Source organism: Megalops cyprinoides, chromosome 9 (genome assembly GCF_013368585.1).
Source record: "Megalops cyprinoides isolate fMegCyp1 chromosome 9, fMegCyp1.pri, whole genome shotgun sequence".
Taxonomy (NCBI): domain Eukaryota; kingdom Metazoa; phylum Chordata; class Actinopteri; order Elopiformes; family Megalopidae; genus Megalops; species Megalops cyprinoides.
This window is the reverse complement of record NC_050591.1, coordinates 25,889,805-25,916,630: the sequence shown is the minus strand read 5'-3', so window position 1 is coordinate 25,916,630 and position 26,826 is coordinate 25,889,805. Positions and strand designations below refer to the sequence as shown.

The following is a 26,826-nucleotide window of genomic DNA, read 5'->3' as shown; positions in this document are numbered from 1 at the left end:
CTCAGCTTTCATAGCCACTGCATAAAGTTGTGAGCTGAGAGCAAGAGCTGTTTCTGGCACCAGTGAGTGATGCTTTCATACTCACTAACCCATGCACACTTGCACAGATTGAGTGAGTAAGTGAGAGAGAGAGAGAGAGGCAGAGAGAGGGAGAGTGCAAAGCAGGGGGGTTGGAGAGAGAGGAGGAGACGGAGAGAGAAAGGCAGAGCATCAGAACGGAACTAAGATGAAAGATGCCTATTAAAGACTAATCTCCAGGATTGCTTACCCCGCAGAGATTTTAATCATCAGATCTGGGTTTACGCTGCAGTTCATCAACACCAGAACAGCAACAGCAACACTAAGGGGAAAAGGAGGAGGGGGGGAACGGCACAGAGGAGAAACGGCGTGAGAGTGACCATGCAGGAAGCTACTGTCTCTGCTGTTTGTGGGTGTTTTGTTAAACACCATTAGAGATGCGGTTTTAATTTGATTCAATAGGAGACAGAGAGGAATCGGGGGAAGAAAGCGGGCAGCGAAGGAGCAGGCACTAGGCTGGATTGTTTCTTCTCTTCGCTGCACTCCCACAGACTGACTGGCAGCGCAATCTTTCTTGCTCACATCCCTCTGCACATTGGAACTCCAGCCCTTTTAGCTGTGGGGGGAAGAGCCTGGATTTGACCACGCACAGATTGCCACCATGGGCGACAAAGGGACGAGGTAAGCACTCACATTCATCAAAGTAATTGCATTTGTCGTTGCTGTTGGGATGTTAAAAATTACGATGCTCCATTTTTCCACAGTGCTGGCTCTTATTTCCACTTGCTTGTATTTTTGTGCTTCGTGCTGTAAAAATATGCCGTAGGAAAATCCATGCTTTACTCCCGCTATTTGTTGTTGCTTGATATTTGGGTTCCTTGATGCTTTTTTCTCTGTGCAGCATTATAATTGTCTATGTTATCAGATACATTTTAGTATAGAGATATGTGAAACCCCAGATCAACCAAATTGTCTCCAAATCCAATCATTCAAGCTTACTACTCAAGAGGATTTGCATGTCTGTAGGGGGAGTATCATTTTGCCTTGGATGGACCTATCAGGTTGTTACATGTACATTTAGATAAGATAGCAGGTCAGTTTAGCTGCCTCATATACCTGAAATCTTCAGGAGGCTCAACTCATAGCAGCTCAGATTATTTGAATTGTGCTTAGCTCTACCTTTCAAATTTCATATCTGTGTTGAATGGATATTAACTCATATAAGAGTACAGTAATGTGCACTTCTCTACCTCAACCAAGTTCATATACTGAAATATCAAGAGCAGCTGGAATACAATAGTGGTCTTTCCTAGCCAGGCAGTGCTTTCATCTACTGTTCATCTTTTCCAACAAGCTTCTCTGAAATATTATGAAGAGAATAAAAGGATGGAATTACAAGGGATATTTCAACAAGGAGTTAAAAGCATATCCATGAGGGTCTCCTTTGTGAGACTTCCAACTGCTCTCGTCAGACTCTGGATTTGCCAGACTAAAAACCAGTCTTGCTCAACACTGGAATTTGGGACTGCCTCTGATTCAGAAGACAAGATTTCATTTGTTCAGTGGTAGCTCTTTGGGAAGGCAGAGGTGTGTGTGGGTGAGATTTTGTTTGGGGTGGAAGCCGTTCCTGTGTTTGTTTTTATCCGGCTAGTTGCACATCACATGCCTACACATGGGTCAATAGGAACCTTGTTCAGAATGACAGCCTCCTCTTGTCTGAATGTTCTACCTTGGACAGCTTATCCTGTTAGTTCAAGGAACAAGCAGTTCCAATGAAATACTTGATGTTTTTAGGGTTTCATTTCTCTTCTTAATCTGTGAGGTAGTCATTAACAGTTACAGTCATAATAATGAGTATTGTTTTTAATATTGTCTCTGATTACAACTAGTACCGCCCAGGATATGCAACACAGTAACATTTTATTGTTTTAATCCATAATTTCTTTAGTATTGCATGACAGTATGTTATGAACAGTATTTGAACAGTCTTGTCATATCTTCATATAATTCCTTTTGTAACAAAAAAAAAAACATTCATATTACCAATAAACAGTTTACTTGTAAATTATATCACCCTCCACATTACTAACACGTGACCTGTTCTTAGAGTGCTGACTCATCTTTAATGGTTGTAGAATATTTGTGTGGTGAGCAAACTATCACACTGCATATTGTGTCATACAGAACCAGTGTGAGACAAGCTGGCCTCTGAAGTCCTTGTGTCTTTATAATTTCTCACGACATGTGTGAGTTAGTCTTGAATTCTCAGAAGCAAATTGGACATCAGTATTGTAAACCTTGCATTACCTTGACTGCGCTCCATCTGAGAGTTCACCACATTTCAGCCAGATCCTTTTATGATTGGTAACAAAGCAAGAATCAGAAATGTGTACAATTTTCATTAAATGTGTATTGGTATCTGATGGCGCAAATTGTGCTATATCTTGCTAAGACTGTAGAGGTAGCTAAGCTATTTTCAAAATTTTCTAGAGTGCTGATGTTTCTGTAGTGTTTTCCGTCACACCCATCTACATTGCGCCTACAGTCTCCTGCTTACACTTCTTTTCTGTGTGTCATACCAAAGGGAATGGAATGAATTGAGATGTATTGTCCACAAAGGCTCTGGAGTGGCTCAGTCAGTAAAGGCAGTTGTTCAGAGCCCCGGCAGAGTCCAGGTTTGGGCTGTGTATGTAGTTGGCAATAAGTGGGATTGCACAGTGGTGGAACACTTTCCACCACTCATTGGCACCCTATTGCCACTCCTCAGTTACATATGAGTTGTTCAGATGATGTCAGGAAGAAAGCACCTGTCCTGGACAAGTATATTAGATGTAAAGGTGGAAAACATACAAAGATAATGTATATAGGGCTCCTGAGTGGGAAGGCACACAATGACTGGGTGTCCACAGCACCAGAACAAATTGGTTTCGATCAATCATTTTTTACAGTTTATGCAGCTCTGGATTTACAATGAATAAGCACTCCATTTTCACGAGGGGAGGCATACCATGCATGTTGGTCATTTTTTTTTTTACTATTATTAATCTAAAAACAAATATTATTGTGATAAATTTAATGAATATGTCCACAACTGTTCATTGTCCCACACACTAAGTAGGGATAGATAGGCAAGGTTTCACATGCTCTCACATGCTTTTGGCATTATGTAATAGGATATATTATTCTCAGGAAATGGGAAATGATCAGCACATCTATTTCATCTTCTAATTAGGGTTCCTCAAGGACTGTGCTTTGGGACCTTCATTCCCCAATGCTTCATGACAGGGCCTTGTTATGCAAGCTAAATGGGAGCCACAGCAGTTTTTATTTAATTTCCTTATCATTTTGGGACCTGTTAAATACACCTGTGAATACTGGGGCATAATGAAAGGTAGAACAGCAGCCTGGGCAATAGCAGCGTAGCTTTATTGTAGAATTGACCTCATGTAGCATCTGTACTGCAATCAAGTGGCAGAATGTAGTGAAATGAATTGGTTTGGAAGAGATCCATAATAATAAATCAACTTCAGCTTTGTACAATACAGTTAGCTGGGTTTAATAAAATCAGCTTGCATGGGAAACAATGTGGAAGGCTCTGTAAAAATATCTGCATCTCTAAAAACATAATGCAAATGCAATTTCCCATTGATTCTGGGATCATGAGGGCTGATGGGCTCCATGGCGACTGATGCCACTGATTTATTTGGTGGTTTATTGCAATACATTAGCAGCAAATACAGCTATCAGCTATAAAAAAACCAGCAATGCCTTGAGCAATAAAATCTTTGAAATCTCAGTTTACTATTCAATTTCTAGGTAATTACAAATGCAGTAAAACAACAAACCATTTATTTTTAAAATTTATACATACGCACTGACACAAGCATTAAGTTTTATTCTTGAGAATTGGTTTTGGGCACTCTATTTGAAATCTGTTTCTCAATAGTTTAGTTATAATGAATTTATCCAGTTTTTTGTAAGATAACATGCAAGCCTTGTACTTAATTTGAAAGTATTACAATGCCGATTGAGCTCAAAGAGTTTTTAACAGAATACCTCTGATATCTGTCCCCTTCAAGAAAACTCTTGTCACAGTAAAGACTATAGAGAGCCCAAGCAAAGATGGCATTGCACTTGGAAAAGAAATGACCCTTGACGTTCAGCTGTGCCACAGTTATTTAATTTCTCAGGTATCAACAGAGAAAGCACAAACAATACTGACGACAGACCCTGCACCTCCTTCTCTGGCATGTGCAATGCTCTTCGAAAGAGAAATGCACCTTTTCCTGGAGCAGACCATATTAAACCAGCCGACTAACACTGCTTAGTGACAGGTCTATGGTTAATCCTTATTTATGTGTTGCTACATGCAGTACTTTTACTGCTGAGTTGTTTAGAGCAATTAAAGTAAAGAAAAAATCCACTTACTAATTATCACCCCCCCCCCCCCCACCCCCAAGTTACATTTTCCCTTTTTTGTACAAGCAAGGCTATACATGAAATTCTGTTATTTACAGTAACACAAGTATTGCTATATTATATAAATCATAATCAAATTATATATTATATAATTATATTACATTAACTTATATCATTCTGTCTAATGTTATATAACTGATAAATCCTTTAAACTGTCTCCTAATATGTATCGCAAAATAAATTATTTTTTTACCTGTCCAAGTTAATGTTTTGTATCTATGTTTCTGTGGTGGGCTTTCCAGTTATGCAATCAAATTGTTTGTTGTCTAGTTGACCTCGTTCATGGATCACTGCCCTTTGTGTGTTAGACTCTCTTGTTTGTCACTGTGGGCACTGAAATGCTGTACAAGGAAAGTGGAGACTTACATGTCCCACCCAGATTTAGACAGAAGTGATCAACGTGTTCTTTGTGTTAAGAGAGAGACAGTCTGTTTACTGTTTGGCAGTTTTGATGGGGCCTCAATACACCAAGGACTGCATTTTAATGACAGGCTTAAGGAAAAGACAGGATGGAATACGCAGAGAGGAGATTGAGCTAAAATTTAGCTAAGCATGGACTGAAAATTAATTTGGACCTCAAATGCAGATCTAAATCAATTTTGGCAAATTTCAAAGGCATTATTTGACATTTTTTAAATCTCTGAAGTGAATATTTCATTAATCATACATTTGGGTAAAATACAATATCTCATCTAACACCAAGATAATCACAGATAAACCTTTTGTACAGTTTTACAAAAACATAAAGCTAAGGTATTGCTCAGGTGTTACTGCTGAATGTCTGAACTGTGTTACTTGTAGTTTAGCCCTCAACTACAGATGTGTAGATAGAGTGCTCATGAGCTCCTTTTTTTGGTAATTCAGATGAGTATCTGCAGTTAGTCCCAGTAACTTTAAATCTTCATTATTTTACTTTCAAAGCATTGAACAAACACAAGGTTTTTAAACAAAATTTAATATGGAAGCACAGTGCAGTGCTTTAGGAAAGCTATCCAGTCATACTTGTCATCATAGATTTTGTCATTGTAAAAAGACATCACTGTGTCTTTGGTGCTCTTTTTGCATCACACTCCTTTTCTTGGGCAATCACATACTTCTGCATTTTTCTAAGAATTTTCTCACTTCGCCCTCTGCGGTGTATACCCAAAGTCAAAACACCATTCAGAGATCTGTATCCGGGCACTCTTAAAGAAGCAAAGAAAGTACGAGAGACATCATTTCACATCAAAATGCTATCCATTGTAAGTGCCTGATTCAGCAAAAACTACACCCCCCCCCCCCCCCCCCCCACCCGGGGATCTTGTGTGATGTCTACCAGTTACTTAATGGGATCATATGCCATCTACTAGTTAATCAATCCTCTTGTAAAATTCATAGTCACAAGTTTTAATCATTTATGGCAACTCATCTCTTAAAATTGGAAAGAGCCAGACTGGAAATACTTGATCTGAGTTAGTTCTTGGTAGATGAGAGAACCTGTATGAAAACTAGTATCAATTTTATGTATTGGTAAATGGTTGTGTAAATTGGGTATATATCTATAAATATTGGACATCTTTGTCATGTTTTGTGCATGTATAGAGGAAGTTGATATAGTGTGTAATTGACAGGAATGCAAAATACCTGAAAACCTGAAAAGTTTTGAAATTGAAAAAGTCATAAGAAGTTTTCATGACATTGGACATTGTGGCCACTGTGTGGTTTGGAGGAAGAGCAAAAACCACGTGTCAGGTTCCATCAGCATCCACGGATTATTGGCGATGTTACTGTCAAAAATGAGAGACTGAAAGTCTGAACCACATAACAATTTTGAGTTTATCAGTGAGACATAATCAACACAGCCATAACCTAACACATCCCCACAAATATTTCAAAAATGAATCAAATATTTAAAATAAATAAATCAATCGAACTACTTTCCTAAGGGACTTAGAGAAGACAGTTCTCAAGACTTGCAGAACAGTACGCAATTAACAGCTCAATCAAACTCAAATTAATTAAGAGCTCAACTGGAACAAAACGCAGTCTACAGTGGGGTAAGCCAGGATCAGGACTGGGAAACATTACTGTAAGCAATGATTGCTTGATTCAATGATTCAGGACATCTTTAATGTCTGTAAGGTGGGATTACATCAGAAGCCTCTTATTCAGAAACTTGCCAGATTTCCCCACTTTTATATTGATATTTTATATATATATATATTTGCCAGTTTTGGAATGGTTATCACAATTTCCTCTTAGCTTATCACAACTCAGTATGTACGGCATTGTGTACGTAGCTCATCATATAGATATGAAGATAAACCCTATAAGGATAATAACAAATTAGATGTCCTTTCTGGATGTGCTTTTTAACCCCCAAAATGTTCTATATGAAAGGACACAGCTTTGAATTGAGCACTATTGAGGATATACAGCCACCATTATACTGACAGTATGAAGAGACCCAGACAGGAATGTCAAACATGTCCAGTTTGCCAAAGCTTAATCATAAAATCTAGCCAAAAGCTTCCTTTTGAATTGGATTGCATGATCACATTTTTTAGTGAATTGCCTCCAAACCGCATTCACTAGCTAGCTATAGTTATGCATTCATTGTTGTACTTCCACAAACCAGAAAACTGGCACAAGCCTTAAAGAATGTGGGCTGACCCAGTTTGTCAGAGAAGTGATTTCCTGTCAACTGTCAGGAGAGAATTGTGTTGCCTGTTTCACCTCAGATGCTTTGAGGGTACTGTCAAATCAAGTTTGCTTAGCAAAATTGTCATAATCTTAATCTTCGTCATGTTTTTAAACAAATTGAATTTTGCTTGCTTTAGGAATTGTTTAACTTTGTTTCTTTATTTTTGTCCTCCAGGTATAGTTATCAGATTTTCTCTGTTCATAGTTCAATGGGTATAACAATTTGATCATTGATTTCCTATTCAATCATTTCAAAGTACTTCTATCTTTAGCATTAGTCTTACATTCGCAGATGGGTGAAATTTATATTTCTATGATGAATTGTTGATAGGGGGCTTTGGTGAATGATTATAGTTTACACACATGCAGTACTATGTAATTTCTTCTTGGGGAAAAAAAGTCTCTTCAGACTTAAAAAAGGGGATTGGTTGGGATGGTTATGAGAAAAATGATTATTGTCAATAATATGACATATCATTATCAATGAAGCTGTTGAATTTCTGCTGTGGTGAATTTAGATAAATAGGTAAATAGGAAAATATGGGCATGTTGCTAGTTGCTAAAGCCACATATTGTTTGGAAATAAAATATGTGTTTGTCCTGGTTATTTCAGCCAGAATAGTGGAATAAATCCCTTCCATAATTCACTCCAATTAATATTAATTAATAACATTAGTTGATCTAAAGTATATTTAGAGTAGCACTCCTACCAGTTAAATTATCTCAGAGTATTGACAACATACAGACATAAACTCCTTTTGTACAAAACATAGGAAACATTTTATACTGGAAAAAATATGCTTAAATAAAGCAAGAGAAGAAACATATGGCTTCTCTGGTATACCTGTGATTAACCAAGAATAGTGCAATTTGAGAAAGCAATACTTTAATCTCCAAGCAAGTGGGATGGCATTTTTGTCTAGTTTTCCTTCAAACCTTTTCAATCAATGCACTTTAATTAAACTCATGTGAAGGTTGGCTGTCAGTGCCAACCTCCATTTACTTTGTTCCATTTGGTAATTTTAAGACACTTAACCTGTCTTGTTAAAGATACCATAGTACTGTAGCACAGGCGGTAGTTTCACATGCTCAAACTACAATCAAAGACTTTGGGCTCTGTACTGTAAGATGTTGTGTTGTGGGTTCGAATGAGTTTCAGTTCAGTATTTTTAGTGGTAAACTGTTAATCTGGACAAAGTGCTATGTGCTATGCTAAAGTGTTATGAGGGTAAGTAAATACAGCCCACATATATTATAAGGATCACATTTGTCCAATGTGCTGTTTTTCATATCAGCAACTAATTTATGAATGATTCTGTACTCATACATTATACTGTCTATTTAGTCAGCAGAAGTCACTAGTTTTAAGCTACTGATATCCCTAAAATTGTGTGAATTGAACAAACTGCACATAGGTCTCTTCTAATCAATATGCATAGGGTACCTGTCTGTTTCTCTGTTTAATTGCCCGAGGCCACCTGTTTTAAGTGTACCCACAAAAGACAATGAATGAAAGATGTGGACAGCTGAACTGAATGTTAAATCTTGTAATTGTTACTCTAGGAGCGGTCTACATGAGTATGTGCGGGCAGTGACATGTTTACATCCATGGGATGGCTTCTCTCCAGTGAAATGAAAGAGGGCCTTTATTCTGCTCTCCCATCCCTCTGAATCACCAGGCCCACTCTGGAAGATTCTTAAAAGCCAGCTGTTTGTATGCAGCTCTGGAAATTGTTGCGCGTTACGTTTTGATCACTGTGCTATCTCTACACCAGAAAAGTCTATTGGTTAAATGAAAGTTTCCCAGCCAGGAGCGATTTAAGCGGGGAGATGTCGGGACTTTCCAGGTATGGTCGTGCATAAATACTGTTTTATTTTTTTTGGTCTACTTTTGCCAAGAATGAAAGGGCATCTTGTGGATCTGGAGACCTTTGAAGGGTTTTGCTCAGCATTGCAAATCTATGCTCAGTGCAGCCTGGCTTGTCAGATTGTGTTATCTCAACTGTTTTTTTTTTCCCTCTTACAATATAGCAATGAGACAAGATGTGCAGTGCTGAAGGTTGATACTAATTGGTGTTGCATGTCATGTTTAAGCATTATTATGTTATTAACTTTGGCAGCGATTTACCTCAGTCGCAGTAATAGTAAGAATTTCTTTCCTGAATGAAATACCCTGTCTTCAATAAGGTGGCATTTATGACAGTTTTTTAATTTTTTTATTTTATTTTTTATTTTTCTTATTTGAAGAGTTGCTCAATGAAATCAATTTATACTGTACTGTAGAATAGTACTAATTTCCACTTGTTTTTGCATCTCTGCCTCAGAAATGGAAAACAAGACTTATTAAAAAATGTCACTGGAAAATGTACTAATTACCTGTTTAAAAAATGGATATAAATATCTTATTCAAAAATGATGTTCTTGGATCAGGCTAATTTACCTGTCATGTATTCTGACAATAATTGTGCTGTTTCCAGATTTCTTAATTTTCTGTATGCCTATTGAAAGACATATTTCTATGAGAGGTGCTACTAAGAAAATCATATTTTGTAGCTGAAAAACCTTAAGCATACCCTGCCCCTGTCAGCATAGTACAATGCTAAAAAGCTGTTAATTGGAATTAGAGGCTATTACTTATCAGCTGCCTGCCCCCATGTGATCAAACTTGACTTCCTTGTATGTCCTTACGTCTTCTTGGAAGCACATATTTGTATAAAAGAGTCCAAAAAAAAAACTTTACTCCTTTATGGTTATGGTTTGTGGGGGTCCAAGATACAGCTACTACTGTGCCTTTTAAAACACAGATATAAAAGTATATTTTAAGAAGCTACAATGCTACATTTGTATTGGAAAATTTTGCCCTTGACAAAAATTTGGATTATAACTGCATGTATTGCAGCAGAATAGATCAAAAACCAAAGGGCAGAATTTCAGAATAGCATGAACATAATGTTGGTGGATCATCTATATTCCAATATACAGTTTCAGGCACTCCATTTCTGAAAGTCTGGAAGCATAGCCCTTTTCCAGATAGCTGTTAAAGAGTGTCTCTGTAATGGCAGTTTAAACTAAAAGTTCTAAGATTTGTAATTTTTGTTAGGCTCTTTTGCCTTTAAGCAACTCTGTTTTGGAATTGGCAGTCAGACATGTCATGCTCGTCTAACTGTGATAACCACTCTACTCATGCAGAAGTGCTGGGTCATAGGGAATGCAATCCTCCCATATATTCACATGGCAACTGTGACTGTTTTTCACACTGCAACCTGTCCATCGCATTACAGTGAGCTAACTGCCAGCTGACAACTAGAGTATTGGCACAGCTTCACTGATGTCATCCAAGCACATGCTGGCTCACTGGGTGCCTGAGAGCAGTAAAACAAGCAAACCCTGCTGACATACCCACCCCTACCTCTGGTGGTGCAAAGCCAATTTGTTCCATTGCTGTGCGCCCACAGTTGTCATTGGCTTATGATGTGGCTGGGTTCAAACCCAGGCCACAGAGCTCAGCATGCACTCAACGCAAAAGCTTTAACCACTGAACTACTCTACAGACAGTTTTCCACAGCATTTAGGTAACATTGCAATGCTAAAAACACAGCACAACCTGGGATGCACCTTGACTCAGGACTTACTTTAATAGTGAGTGAAGTTTTCTTAATAGTTCAGTACCAAAAATCCATATTGTTATCCTTATTGCTATTATAACATATTAACAGAAACCTGTAGCAGTAATGTAATTTTATTATAACACAGAACATTGAAATTTGGGTAATGAATAGAAAAAATGAGATGCAGCGTGACTGTGGATGTATCATTCTCAGGTAGGATATGTGTGTGCACATCTGTTCGGAGCTATATCATCCAAGGTTGTATCTCTGAGCCTGCAAACGGACTCAATCTACTCTGGAGGGCTATCAGAGGCCAAGTAGTAAGCTAGCTAGTTTATACAGTGACATGTATTACTTATTTAGCTCATGAATGACAGATCAATTTGATTAGTGCTAGCTAGCAAGTTCCAACAGCTGTGTATGATAACTGAATTTTGGTAAGATAATTCAGTAAAATTAAAATGCATTGAAATATGTATAGCATGGTGATAGTGCATCCAGGTCAGAGGGCAAGAGGCATTAATAGCAGCCAGAAGAATTTTGCTAACATTGCAAAGTATGTGGAGTTTGATGGAGCTTCACATTGATAACAAAGAAGTTACACGCAATATGGTCTATTGCTGTAGAAGATAAACATGTGTTGGCATGTTTTTCAACCAGATTAATTCAGTTTCCCTTGAAAATATGACCGGAATTACTACTACTCATGAACCACCATCCAAACAATAGATCATTTATAGCCGTAGAACTGACCTGCAGACGTGTTCAGTCTGAGAGAAATAATGGCAAGGCCAACTCATCCTCTTAAGGACACCCATTCAGGGAATCTATCATTAGCTACAGCAACGAGATAGGGGAAATTAAAAGTCAGCCATGAAATTTGATCATTTGCATACCAAAGACATTACTGTAATTAAAGCCAACGTGTTAAACAGGAAATGACATCTGTTGTTGCCATGTCAACTGCATTGTAAAAATGAGAGGTCTTTGAACATGTGCAGATGCTCCCTAATTAGAGTTAATTTCCCTCCTTGTTTACTGGATGCCAGTAGCTCCAGGGTTACTTTGATCTACAAAGAGAATCACAGAAAATTACACTGGATGGAAGTCAGCTGCAAGGATGAATTACAATATCCATTTATTTATAGCATAAAATAATTTTTTTTATAAGCCATTGTACTGCAAGGGTAGGCTTGTTATCATTACATATGGCTTGCTCATGGCTGAAGGTGGTGTTGATAAATGGTGTTAGATTTCCAACACCAAGTGTGTTAGACACTGCCCTCATCCACTGTATCCTCAACTCCAGTGAAGAAGAATATGCCTGCTAGTGGTACTGAATAACGGACTGGCTTCCCATCAAAATCATGAGCTGATACAGGGATTCAGTGCCTTTAGATGTTCAAAGTAACAAATCTGACATTCTAAGCTGAAATTTTAAATACAAAAATATTAAATTAATACAGAAACAAAACACTTGGAAATACTTCCAAGCAGGGTTGGGAAACAAAACTCGGTTCCAAATTAGAACTGAATCCACAATGCCTAGTACTGGGTACCCGTAAAAAAAAAAAATGAATTTCGGTTCTGCTTATCAGTTCCTAAATGCGATAACCAAGACTACATTATCTGCAAGGACGTACATAGCTATCTGCCAGGACTTGTCTGTACGTGACTACGTCACGCATCAACTCAACAGCATGTCCATTTGTTTAGCCCCTTTGCGCGTACAGTCACACGGGTGTGATTAGCCGTTTAGCGCATATGCTAAAACTGGTGCGATTAGAACACTAGATTGGAAAAATTCTAGCTAATTTTAGCTTTCAAGAAACAGCGATTTAACGTTAAAATATAGCAAACTATGCAATATTTTGCAATATATGCTAACTGAAAACTACGAGAAGCTTAATAACGCTGATGAAAACATAACGAACTATGTAAGGTAACATGCACGCTACATAGCATTAATATAAGTTACGTGCGAAAGGGTTAAATACGAGTGTGCATGGCAAATCAGGTTGCACATCAAATCTGACCAAACATTTAAGGGCAGCACGGCGTCGATCTAAAAGACTGTACAGTGTTTGATGTTTTGCGATAAGCAAGAATAAGCAGAATCGTAATCGATAAAATTTAAAAGATACCCAACCCTACTCCCAAGTAATGTTTGCAACATTTCCATATTATACAAATGAATTTGAACTTCCCAGGGGGAGATTTTACATTTTATAACTTGCAGGAACACGGTGTATTGAGTACTACAGAATGAAGCATAGAGCATTTTCAAGACTTGATCATCATTAAAATTTAATGACAGAATGTACTGTTCCATAGCAAAATGACAATATGGTTATTAACCAGTATGTCTATTCAGATAGAAAGGGAAGCCTTTTATGGTGGGTCAAAATCATCATCTTTTCTCCCCATGTGTCATGATCACACTCACTTCATCAATCAAAATGACTAACTTTCCTATTTGTATGCTATGACCAATTTTAAGGACGAGCCAATGTACGATGTACAATGTTTTTCAGGACAGGCAACTAATGACCATGCTAGTGTTGCACCTATGGCGAAAAGCAGCTAGACAGTAAAAGGCATAAATGGAATTTCAGATGATTCTGCAGCATATGTGATGTAGCCAGATTCTCCCTGAACAAAAAGGCAAAACCTTATAATTATAATTAGCAGCAGTAGTAGTTTGATCCACTTCTCTTCAGTCTTCTCCAGCCTCGTAGATATTTGCTGTTTAACAGGTGGAACCCCCCCACTGCAATCAGGTGACTCAGAGTAAATATACTAGTTGAGGGTATGTTGACCCTCATGACAGTCACCTGAAGTACATGGTCAAAGGCAGAGGAAACCCATCATACAGATTTGTGATTGTATCCTTTTCACCTAAACATTTGAAGATTTGCTTTGTTGATGAAGACGGTCTCCTCATTAGAAAGAGAGGAAGTTGAATGGGCCTCTGTTGTAATCTAATGGGGCTCCTGGAGAAACACAAGCTAATTTATGACAACATTAAGTCTTAGCAGATGGGGATGTGAGGTAATTGCATTGGAAGCCATTATCTAGTGATAGAATGTCACATCCAGCCAGGGACTCCACAGCCAAATGCCACTACAAGAGAAATCCCTTTTTTACAACCTTTGTCTTCTCATGCTGAGAGGTTTATTACTCTTGCTTTTAGGACCTGGAAGATGCAGAAGATTTTGAGATAATGTCAGAGTCAATCAAAATGACACAAGGCCACTATCTGAAACATTCTGTTAGGTCAATGGCACACCCTTGTTTTGCAACTTTTTTGAGCAGAGTGGTCTTGACTAAACCAGATAAGAGTCATTTATTAACAGTAAAAAAGCAGATATTTCAGATGGTCAGCTCCTTCACTTCCATTAACTGTTTAGGAGATTATGATCGGTAACCACTAATATTGCTGTTGCTATATTAGCTATTTATGTTCTGTTGATGTTCAGGATATCTGGTAATCACACATAGAATATTGTTGATAAATTATCAGACAAGTATTGTGACAGCATCACCAGGCTACAGAGATGTTCAAAACAGTCATGGAGACTGGATGATTTTTTTTTTTTTTTTTTTTTTTTTTGTTAGCTTTTCCTAGAAATTCAAGATGCCTGTCTTGCCTGAACACTTCCTTGGCAAAACTAGGTCCTTTTTGTTCAGTTTGCTTTGGAACACTCAAGCTTTAAGGGTATTACTTCTGACACTGCAAAAGAGAGGAGGAGCATGGATAGAGCTCATAAATTTCACTCTGCCTTAATATGATCATGCCTATAGAAAAAGACCTAATTCTCTTTCTCCATTTTCTGAAACGGGCATATATGAAAAAAACTTCAAAGCTGAGCCTTAGGCCTCACTAAATACATGCTTCATATTTCCCCTCTTTTACATTTAATGTGTTATGAGTGACACCACATGATATTCAGCCATGAAAGTAATGACTGTGGTAGAGCCTGGGGTGCTCATGAATCTAAGACTGCCTCAGTGGCTGTGAAAAAGTAAATCTCTCACAGCCTAGAACTGAGGTCAGCCTTCTTGTAGGTGATCAGGAATTTCCTTGTAAGATATCAAAAAAAACCATTATGTTATACATTACATATAAATGAATTATACCATTTTCAAAAACATTATAAAAGGTACATGGTCTGTGGGGAACACATGCGTATGGTTTAGGCACCCCCTGTTTTTGTGATTTTCTCTCTTCCAAGGAGCAGACAGTCACAGCAGGGTTTTCTGTTATTCTGTTCCTTTGTCATACAAGCTTATGCCATTGATTTTTGCTTCTTTTCTTGCAGAGTTTTCAAAAAAGCAAGCCCAAATGGAAAGGTAAGTTGTTTTTGGTATTTCGTGGTCAACCTAAAGCACTGCAAGGTAGTTATCCTTATAGAGTAGAGTTAAGGATAGAATTTAAATAATGTGCAATTTGTGGGAAAGAAAGAAATCAGTATTTTCCACATGGATCAACAAGATATTTTACCAAGCACAGTTTTAAATGTGTATATTAGTACCTTGACGGTAAGACTAGTGTGGAGGCAGCTGGATTGTACTCTATTACCCAGCATTTATCATTTTTATCCTTAGCAACAAAACACATTAGCAAACAAACTTGTTTTATTGTGCTACTGTGCTATGTTAAAAGAGGAGACTGTGGTTGCTTTTTCCATCCCATATAACCACTAGCTCACCAACTCACAAGATCATCTTCGCTGACAGTTTTATTTTTTTGCATGGAAGTAACAGACACTGGCAGATGTACACATGCAAATATTTTACAACATTTTACAAAAAAAAAAAAAATCAACCAATTGATGTGCTACATGTTTGTGGCACTTTGGTGCTCCATGTGCTCGTAGCACCTCCAAAACATGATTCAATGAATCAGGAAATCTTCACAACCAGTAAATTTGCAACATTTTGTTTGCTGAAGGCATTTTGAGTTTGGAAAGCGCTTATCTGATGATAGCTAGGTTATCACTTAAAGAATATAATAGGAATGAATAAGCTACCTCACTAACCATGGCATTGCTAAGGTTGCTGGTGGTAAACCTTTTGAGAATGCACAAATATACATGAATGACAGCTAGATCAGTGTCCCTATGTTCCTGTCCTAAGGGCTAACTGTGTATGCTGCTGTCTGTGATTGGTCTGAGAGCTAAGACTTAAATGCTGGTCCAGGGTGTTGCTGCCACCTCCTGGAGGGAGTGCACAGTGCAATACACATAAGTTCTAAAATGAGATGTAAAGGTTCAGAAATTCAATAAATGAATGGATTTTTACTAAAGAACAGCTTTCATTAAAGCTAATATGCAAGTGAAACCAATACTTTTTTCACCAAAGCCCAGATTTTAAAATAATAGAATTTTTTGAACAGAGTACAGCCAAAATTTATATTTTTTATTATGTTAGTTAAATTTTCTTACATTTCTGTCCTTCCGTTATTTCCTTTCACATCAGCCAGATATTTATTTCAAAGTTTCATAATTTTTTTCACTTCTATAGCTGGTTGAAAGAGAACCTTGACATTTTAAATGGAACAAATGATACAAAAAAATTTAGATAAACATACTTTGGAAAGCTGCAGCAAAATAAATGCTTGGGATTACCTAAAATTGTTTATTAGGAAATTTGTTCAGAGATCAAAGATAAAATCAGTCATAATTTGTCTGGTCATGGTGACCTAAAAACTCTTGCATAAAAGAATTGTGACCTTTATGAGTGTGACCTGAAATTTTGTTCACTAATGAGGAAGGCAGTAGCCACACGCATTAGTCCTTGAGCAAGAAGGCATCGTGGGAAGAATATGAAACAGTGGTGTGTGAGTCATCTCTACCATTTTGCAACTAGAGCTTTCAGATCCTTGTAGCAAATCCACTGAAGTCTTTGGCAAACTATGGATATATTGTCAAGGAGAAAACTGGGAAAAATGGGATATCCATTCTTTAAATGTAATGAGATTGGTATTTATGGTGTTGTGGATCTTGTATACCTAACTTTATGAACTCCTATTCTGTGATCTGTGATTGTCTGCTGTGATAGTCTGTGATTTATTCTGTGATCTGTGATATGTGATTGATGTCAGTGATTGCCTGTTGGGCTGGTCATGTAGGTATTAATGACACTGGCTATTGTTAAATCTTTTACCTCTTTATAGAATAAGGGGATGTGAATTCAACACATAGTTACATTTGTACATGTGGAGAAAATATAGAAAAATATTTAAATATTTAACTTAAACTTATATTGGAATGGAATCACAGAAAATGTAAGTGCATTTTACATTGTCAAAAATGTTCACGGGTGTTAAAATTTCTCAATTGTATATTGTTGTCCTTCCAACTCATTTGTACGATGACATTTATTTCATCAGCTGACAGTTTATCTTGGGAAGAGGGACTTTGTCGATCATGTGGATGTTGTGGAACCTGTTGGTAAGTCAGCGCTTTATTAAATGGTTAACTGCATTATTTACTCTTTGCTTAGCAAGTACACATTCTTCTATTTATTTGCAAAAGGTATAAAAGGTGGAAAACATATGGCATTTGAATTCTCCTTCATTGGTCACTGTGGAATTTTACTCAGCTTTACCATAGCTTTCAATAGCTGCAAAAGACCAGTGGAACCATGCAAATGGAATTGAATGATGACCACAATTTCACACAACTCCAAAGTCAAGTCTTAAGTTTTGGAATGCAATCTTACAAACTACTTGGCTCTTCTTTTTCACTGTCTTCCAGATGGTGTGGTACTAATTGACCCAGAGTACTTAAAGGAAAGAAAAGGTGAGGAGGAATACTCTGTAAGTCTTTAACAGCCTCACATCTATACTTGTAGTTTTCACTCACAATCTAGAGGCTGCTATTGGGCAAAAAAAATGTTATTGGGAAAGTGTAAGTGCTACTTCTAAGAATGCTTCTTAGGTCACGTCCTTTAACTTTTGAGTCCAAAGCACAATGTAATTGCAATTGTCTAATTCAAGTTGTGGAAATTTTACACATAATTTAGGCTCTGAAGTATATACTCTGCCAGTATGTAAAATGTAAAATTTATTCTGCACCAGTCTGAGATTACCAGCTTCTCTTTTCATGCACTTATTTGTACGTTGAAACTTTTGTATGGCCCAGTTTCAACACTCAATGACTTGAAGTGGAATGATAAAAAACAACAGTCTACTTTTTTGGTGTGTGGGGTGTTATCCCAAGGTTTTAGTAGTATATATAATTTGTACTGCAGTATCCTTTTTTCTACACAACAATTCTTTAGAGTCATATTCCTCATGTACTTGTTTCTCAATAATAAGATCAAAAAAGTATAAATTCTATGTTTTGAAAGTATTCAGTTCTAATAGTGTGATTTTTACTCTCGTGTTCTGTACCCTCAGTTTTTGTGACATTGACATGCGCCTTCCGATATGGCCGAGAGGACTTGGATGTTTTGGGCTTGACGTTTCGAAAGGACCTCTTCGTAGCCAATATCCAGGCCTTTCCACCAGTGCCCGAAGAAAAAAAAATCTTAACTCGGCTTCAAGAGCGTTTGATTAAAAAGCTTGGGGAACATGCTTATCCTTTTACTTTTGAGGTAAAAAAAATACAAATCACCTTTAAAATTTTCTGCAGACAGGAATGCTGTATTTGTTCAAACTGACATGCTCCAAACCATGTATTAGGGATCAGGCAGACATTAGGTGAAAGTCTCATAAAAGACTTTTGGCAGCATAGTTTTCCAAACAAATATAATCATTCAAACTGATTATTTGAATGGTTTACCAAAAAAAAAACTTTTTTCTGTCATAGACATACTTTCAGAGATGCTGTAATATAACTCAGTGTCATTTGGCTGAATGATTATAGCAACAGCATAAAATATTTGCGTATACCACATTTAAGTTCCATTGTCCAAACTTTTCCCTCAGATTCCTCCTAATCTACCTTGCTCTGTTACTCTTCAACCTGGACCTGAGGATACAGGGAAGGTAATATACATACTCCATTTTGGACTATTTGTACCACCTCCATTAAATCAATGTTACATAGACAGTGGGTGACCAAAAAAAGCAACAGCCTGTTTTTAATATTATTGCACACAAACATATGTTATGAATTGATGCTGGAAAACAAAACACAAACAAAACAAAATGTATACAACAACTGATTTTTCAGGCATATTCAGAGAACCACCACCAATTAAATACACTCTCCTTTTTTTGTCTTTAAAGGCTTGTGGTGTAGACTTTGAGGTTAAAGCTTTCTGTGCTGAGAATGTCGAAGAAAAAATTCACAAAAGGTAACCCACCACATAAACACATGGGATTAAATTAAGCATCTCAATTGACATGACATAAACATAAAATGGTGATAGCTGGAAAGGAAAGGGGGAAGCTTAAAATCCATTCAACCTTTTGTAAAGAGGCACACAAGGTAGTGTAAGGTAAACGCTGTTGGCCAAGCCAAAAATAACCTTCAAACCCCTGAGTCTCCAGCAACCTTTGATGTCCTTAGCAGCAAGTCATAGGGAGTCAGAATGATGTCATATAATGGAATTATTTAGCCTTCTTATAGTTGCAGACTGTAATCATGTCTGACATCAAAACTTCACTTAATGTGATGACAATATTTGAGGCAATCTATGACTTAAACATCTAGAACAATTACTGTGAAAATAGTCATAAGTGAATATTCTTAATTCATTTGATTGAAGGAGGCAGATTAATATTTTGAGAGCACTGATTAACTTTCTTAATTGAGACAGAGTGCATGATTTGAGAATGTAAATCACTGCTGTTGTCATGAATTGCATTCTTCTCTGTCACTAATCTGTGATATGGCTTTCAGTGTGCTTATCAATCTGTTCACTGCATAGGAATTCAGTGCGTCTGGTCATTAGAAAAGTCCAATACGCCCCAGAGAAACCAGGCCCCCAGCCAATGGCTGAGACAACAAGGCAGTTCCTCATGTCTGACAAACCATTGCATCTGGAGGCTTCACTGGACAAAGAGGTGAAACTATAGAGCAAGTCTTGAACGTCTTGAAAAAGAGCACCATGGTTGTCCATATTCCAAGAAAATGTATTTCTTTCTCCCATTAGCCATTTATAGCACCACCAACAAAGCACTATTTCATAGACATTGAGAAAAGTATGGCATAACCATAGCCATATTTCAATGAAATTTATCATGATTTCTTTCTTGTCTTTTCTTGTAGATTTACTACCATGGGGAACCAATCAATGTAAATGTTCATGTTACAAACAACACAAATAAGACTGTGAAGAAAATTAAAATCTCAGGTCACTAAAATTCATATTTAAAATATTTTATTTGCTCTATTATGTAATTGTCAGTTCAACCTGTATTTTTTGTGTTCACACAGTGCGTCAATATGCGGATATCTGCCTGTTTAACACTGCACAGTACAAGTGCCCTGTAGCAACGGAGGAGTCAGAGTAAGTTGTAAATTATACATGCTGCATACCCAGTGATTTCACTCTGTCAGTTGAACCTCATCTTAATGTCTTGTCTTTTTAGAGCAACAAATGTGACATACTGTATGTCTGAATGTTTCGAGGTTTTGTAAATCTAAAAATGTTTATTAGGCAAGGTTTTATACATATGCTGTGTGTTCTTCCACTTGTTATTTCTGTGTTTTACTTTTTTCCCTAGTGATATAGTTTCACCGAGTGCCACATTTTGCAAAGTATACACTCTTACACCCTTTCTTGCCAACAATCGGGAGAAACGGGGTTTGGCCTTAGATGGAAAACTCAAACATGAGGACACAAATTTAGCCTCCAGTACACTGTAAGTATACCTGCTCTTCACCACACTTTCCAGCTCAATAAATACCAAGAAAATGCTCTCCTGTGCTTGTAACATGCTAAGGAGAAACCAATGACTTGATATTGTAGCATTATACCATACATAATTTGTAATTTGGCCTCTCACAGGTTAAGAGAAGGCGCTAATAAGGAAATCCTGGGCATTATTGTGTCTTACAAGGTTAAAGTGAAGTTGGTCGTGTCTCGAGGCGGGTATGCATTTTTAAATTCTTATTCTAATCTCCATGAAATTAATAACAGTGAATTGATGTGCTACTAACATGGACCCTTCTTCATGAGGCATATGTAGACAAGGACGTCTAAGACAACTTTATAGCAGCAAATTAAGATATGTTCTATAGTAAAAATAAGAATAGGAAACAGTAACAGTCATCTGACTTATACAATTGGTTAAAAATAGCATTCTTTTGATTTTAAAGTTTTGTGTCGAGAAAATTAATGACTGAAGTAATGTGACCATCTTTCAATAATTTCAGACTCTTGGGAGATCTTGCTTCAAGGTAACTATCTCAATGCTTTGTATAATCACAATTTACATACCATTGATAATCTTTAAGTATCATTATAGGGCCAATACAGACTGAGGGGGTTTTTTGGTTGCACACCCTCACTTACATGTTTGTCAGTTTTTGGGATTCAGGCTTAACTTACATGCCCAGATATGTTAATGGGAGACACAAATTTGCCCATGGTGAATGCATGTAATTTGCCATGTAAAACCACACCTCATCGGAGCCTGGTGGCAGATAGATTTTCTTGCAGAGTTATTACTCCTCATTACAGAACACGGTCACAAGATACTCAGCAGAGTAGACTCAGCAAAGCTCAGCAGATACTTCAGAGAAAATGAAGTTCTAGAACCGAACTGAGCCTTTTCAATACTTATGCATGTACGGTAAAAGTTAAAAGCACCAGTATCAAATATATTTATTTTAAAAAGGAAAAACACACAATGTACCTTTTTTTGGTTTAAAGTTTTCTCTTACATAATCCATCTTGTGGATTGGCTGTCAGGTAGGCTTTTTTTTCCATTTGCAGCAGTATTTACACAATAGTCCTGTTAGGATGAATCCATATGAATGGATCAATAGAATGCCATCATTGTTGCCTAGCTAGCTAATTATCTACTGTTTCTATCATAGCAAGTTACTGTGACTGAATCGCTCCCCCATTACGAATACAAACACAAAAAAAGGAATAATGATAAATAATAAAATGAATACCTTTTCTATTTGCTAGCTAGAGTCTAGCCAGTTGCTGCTCTTTCAGATAAAATGAGCTGGATGTGTTCACGGTAGTACTACCCCAAGTACTACCTGAGGACTAGGACTTTTTGTGAGATGCAATGAGGAATACCACAACACTAACTGGAATGACTGTGTAGCCAGGAGCTGGCACCATAAGTTTCCGATTTGTCTAGCCTAAAGCACTCAATATACATTGTCTGCCGCTGTCTCTGCCTCCTTTGCCATTGCCATAGTGAGGAAGTTATAATAATTTCTTCTCCAGACATCCAACCAGGTAGGGAACTACCTGGCAAAGTGGTCCCAGACACCATCTGGCTGTTCTAACTGTACCAGCTATTTCACTTTACTGTGCCATGCTTGCTAGACTTAAGTTTCATGTCAGAATGCATTTATGTTTGAAAATAGAGAGGCATACCCTGATTTTGTGCAAAATGTCCTCATTTGCTCACATAGGATCTTAAGCAGCCTGTGTATGAATTTACTTAGAAGTAACAGAGATGAGCAGCTTAAGTAGAGTTTAAACATTCATATCTGAAGACTGAATTGGCCCCTATTAGTAATAGTAAGAAACGTATTAACACTGCTGGGATGTATTAACAACTGAGTCTAGGTTGAGATGTTTACAGAGCAGTTACAGATGTTCACTTAATTTTAACAGGTTACATGCTACACAGATTGCACTTTATTATATCTCATTTCTAAACAGTATGGATGAAACTACCAAGAAATAATTTTTAGGGCATTATTTCTCAATCTTGGAAACCACATGCTCAGAACCACCTCCATGCTTCATTGCTGAAATCTGTGTTACAGCTTTGCACCATCTAGTAAACACATGTTCATACCAGTTATCAATGATAAGACAGAGCTGATTTTATGGTTTTGCAAATCATGTTACATGAATCACATAGTTTAAGACTGCCATGAGCTGTCTGAGAAAGTGGAATGTACAGTAGGTGCAAATGTTCATATATGAATGTTTTGTATATGCATTCCAAAATGTATTTTGACGTTCAGTTATACTGGTTCTCTTATCAATTTACTGTTCTGAACTCATGTCAGGAACTGTATCTAGACACTTATTATTAGAGGAACAGGGGTAAGCTTACTGTATGTAAGTTATGCAAGCATTGTGTTTAATTTCTTCCTGGTTTTCCTTTCCAGTGACGTTGCAGTTGAGCTTCCTTTCACATTGATGCATCCTAAACCGATCGAGGAATCACTCTACAGAGAAGGTTTGTCTTACTGTCTATGACTCTGTTTTCTGAATAAATAGTTGTGAGATTATGATGATAAGAAAACTATATGCAGTTTTTTTTTCACATTTAGAGTTAATGAGGACATACTTCTGTAGTAATGAAGTTATACTACTGCATTAAATCAGGAATGACTTTCCTTTATGATATGCAGAGTGGCATTGTGGTAACACTGCTGTGATTACTCAATATAGCAATAGAGCAATATAATTAACTTGCCTCAGTAAATATTCAGGTTTATACATAAATACTATTCAAGTAAGCTGTTTATGTCACCTTCTACATAAAAAAATGCTTCAACGCAAAGATATTGTGTTATGCTATACTCATCTGTGTCATCTCTGTCTCAGTTCCAGACACTGAAGCACCCATAGACACAAATTTGATTGAATTTGACACAAAGTAAGCAGGCTGCTTGCAGCATGAGTTTGCATAGCGTGTGTTGTTTTGTGTGCCACATTAATAATGCATGATGTGCTCCCCATTTCATTTTCTGCTTGCAAAACACCTCCATCTCCTTGCGTGTGCATTAACGGCAGATAGATGCCCGTTTGAATAATTCATCCATCGTCTTTTCATGTTTCCCAGCATTCTTTTTACATGAAGTCCTTTTGTTGTCCTCGCCTTCATTTACTGTACATCATGCAAGTGTGACAGATAAGGAGCCAAATCACTGAAATTGTGTTTCCTGCATATGTTCACCTTTACAGTTTTTACACGGTTTCATTCATAATAATTTTTCATATCTGTAAATAACAAAAGTTCAGTAACAAAAGGGCATGACAAAGGGTGTGAATGCAGATGTTTGTTGTTTGTTTGGGAAAATTGTGCCATTCAAAACAAGGCAAAAGGCTTTTTTTTTCTTTTTTTTTATTGTTGAAGTTTTTGATTTAGGTGATACTAAATAATAGATGAGTGAAAATCTGTAGCTTGCTATGACATAACCACTACATTTAAGATTTAGACACAATATACAGTATTACACAATCTATGCATACAATCATAAACAATATCAATGTTTTTATACACATTCAATAGGGCATTGCATTATATGTACATTCTGTGTTCAGGATATACATTCTAAAAATTCTTTAAATGTCCCACAATAGAGCTCTCAAATGTTTGACATATCAAAGTTGAACCATGAAATTACATTACATTCACAATGTAAAATGTCACACAAATAATGTAAAGAATATGAATGACATTGGCCAAGAACATGAATGTACTGGTCAAGCAGAGCTAAAAACGAGTTCAAAATTTCAAGCATTTTTGAGCTACAGCAAATCAGATTTTACTGAGCAAAGAATGTTGAATGTTCTGCATACAAAAGTCACCTCAGTTAATATCCTGTTTGCAATTTAAAGCACATGGCTATAATAATCTGTATGCTAATGTAGTCAAGCTAGCACATAAATATTGTACAAAGACGTTTTGCTCCTGTAGAGAACAGCTTTCTGAGTTTGCGCTCTCTCAAAAGGTCAGATTACTCATTTACACAGTGCTTTGCCAGCCCAGCCTCTCAAAGACCTCCCCCCTTTGTCCTAGACCTTTTCGGCTCACCTTTTCATCATGGAGCTGAAAATACGAAGTGTATGACTTGCAGCACTGAACCTTAGCATGAGAGTGGAGCCTTAGCGTTCTGGGACTTCTTGTCTTAATTGCTTGTCTCTCTCCCAGTGATGACGATATCATCTTTGAAGACTTTGCACGACAGAGGCTCATAGGGGCCAAAGACGACAAGGATGAGGATGATGAAGGGACCAATTCACCCATGCTGAATGACAGATAAATGACTGGGCATTGTATTCTGTGCTGTGTTGCTGTGGTACATGCTGTAGAGCTAACAGAGCTCTGTAAGTAAACCAGAGCCTGAGAGACCATTTTGAAACTCACAGTGGTGCCATCATTTTGTTCTTCTTCATACTCTTTTCCCTTGCATAAAGAAAAATAAGAAACATTACAAACCCGGTCTTCAGGAAGCGGCTGAAAAACAAATCTTTAAGAGTGTAAGCAATCTAATCCAGGAGTGCTGAGGACACTTGGGGAGGGATGGAAGCCAACAGAATAACATGTCCTCAGTCATAACATGACTGAAGTTGTAGCATGCCTTTGGTGTCACATTGTCATAAATGTGCTCAGTTATAGGATCATACAAGAACAGTTGTCAGAAATGATATTTAATGTGTCATTTCTGCTTTAGACATTCAAGTATAAAGAAGTGGAATAGTTATGAAATGATGCCTAATTTAGTCTTTGTTTTTATTATGTTCTATGTTACTGTTAATGCAGAGGGCAGAGATAAAACAGTTTTTAAGATACAGATAAAATCTAATTACATCTACTCAGATATGTTGGTGTTTTGCCTTCTGACCTGAAATGACACATTTACATTATTGTTTCAATGAAAACCTTTATGCGATCAATTCAGGTGATATCCAAATGTGTGTGTGCCGTATACATATGTAAATATATACAAATGCATACATACATACATACATAGAAAGACAAGCTTTATGTGAGATTAATATATTTTCTTCACTTTTACTAAAGAAGATTTTGTAGTCATTCGGTTTTACAGGTTATGGGCTACCTAATTGTTAAATAAACAACAAAAAAAAAAACAACAACACAAAGATACACAATGGATATTTTACATAGTATCTTCTTGCTCTCTTTTAACATCCTCGCCAGAAGATGCCTACAGTCCCTGGATTACAGAATCCTTCCGTCAGGGAAAACACAGTGGGAAAATGCATAATTATGTTGCCACTTATGAGTATAACACATCAGTTTCTGAGTGTTTATGAAGAAGACAAAAATGGAATCATAAAAGTCACTGAAATGCAGACTAGTTGTCATTTGTATGAAAAGGAGTGGCCTTGTCATATTTAGCATGAAAAGTCAATATCTTTATATGCACTGTAAATTAGATAATCTATCAATAATGTACCGGGAAAGAAGCTGCTTCCATTGTGTAGGTTCAGTTTGCATTGTTCTTTAGCATTTATAGCATGGAAAGACCTATACAACTGAATATACCCAAAATACCTTGAAATTTGTTTTCATCACCAGAGTTCATGATGTTGTCTCACTGACTTTTTTCCCCAACTCTGCAGGGCAATGTTAACCTGTTCCTACAAACACCCCTTCTTCAATCCCATTTGTTATTTATTGATATTAAAGGTGGAAAATCAGCAAGTGATGAGGTTAAAATATCAAATGACTATTACAATTGTTAATAATATTCTATGTGAAATTATTATTACTATTATTATTATTATTATTATTATTATTGTAATAATACTTAAAAACACAGTAAATAAATAACTGGACATTAGAATAAGCTAATGTTCAAGTGTTCCTTTAATGAAATAAACACATTTTATGGCTATTTAATAAATCATAAGGTTTTGTGTTTTGAAGTTTGTGGATCATTCTTTGCATGACAGTTTTGGAATTTCTTATCACAGCATGGTAAAATTTTGTGACTACTGTAACACTACTCAAATGCTGTTTTATTCTTATTTACAATGATTTCAATTCTTAACTCTTTCAACTCTTTCAACAATTATTTTCACAAAGGCTACTTTTAGTAATGTCAATAATTCTTCATCTTTTTAAAATAGATTGTTTTGTTATTTCCACAGTAATGCATTACATGGTCACATATTATAT

General features: G+C 36.8%; 1 protein-coding gene across 1 annotated transcript; it reads left to right on the top strand.

Moving 5' to 3' along the window:
- Positions 1–540: 540 nt before the first annotated feature.
- On the top strand, positions 541–25,364 carry arrb1 (arrestin, beta 1). Its single transcript, XM_036536777.1, has 16 exons — positions 541–699; positions 15,110–15,140; positions 17,182–17,242; positions 17,549–17,593; positions 18,193–18,389; positions 18,724–18,783; positions 19,027–19,094; positions 19,671–19,806; positions 20,012–20,096; positions 20,180–20,252; positions 20,470–20,607; positions 20,754–20,837; positions 21,122–21,145; positions 23,057–23,127; positions 23,499–23,550; positions 24,829–25,364. The coding sequence occupies exons 1-16, from the start codon at positions 680–682 to the stop codon at positions 24,938–24,940; spliced, it is 1,257 nt and encodes a 418-aa protein (XP_036392670.1). The 5' UTR covers positions 541–679; the 3' UTR covers positions 24,941–25,364.
- Positions 25,365–26,826: the final 1,462 nt, after the last annotated feature.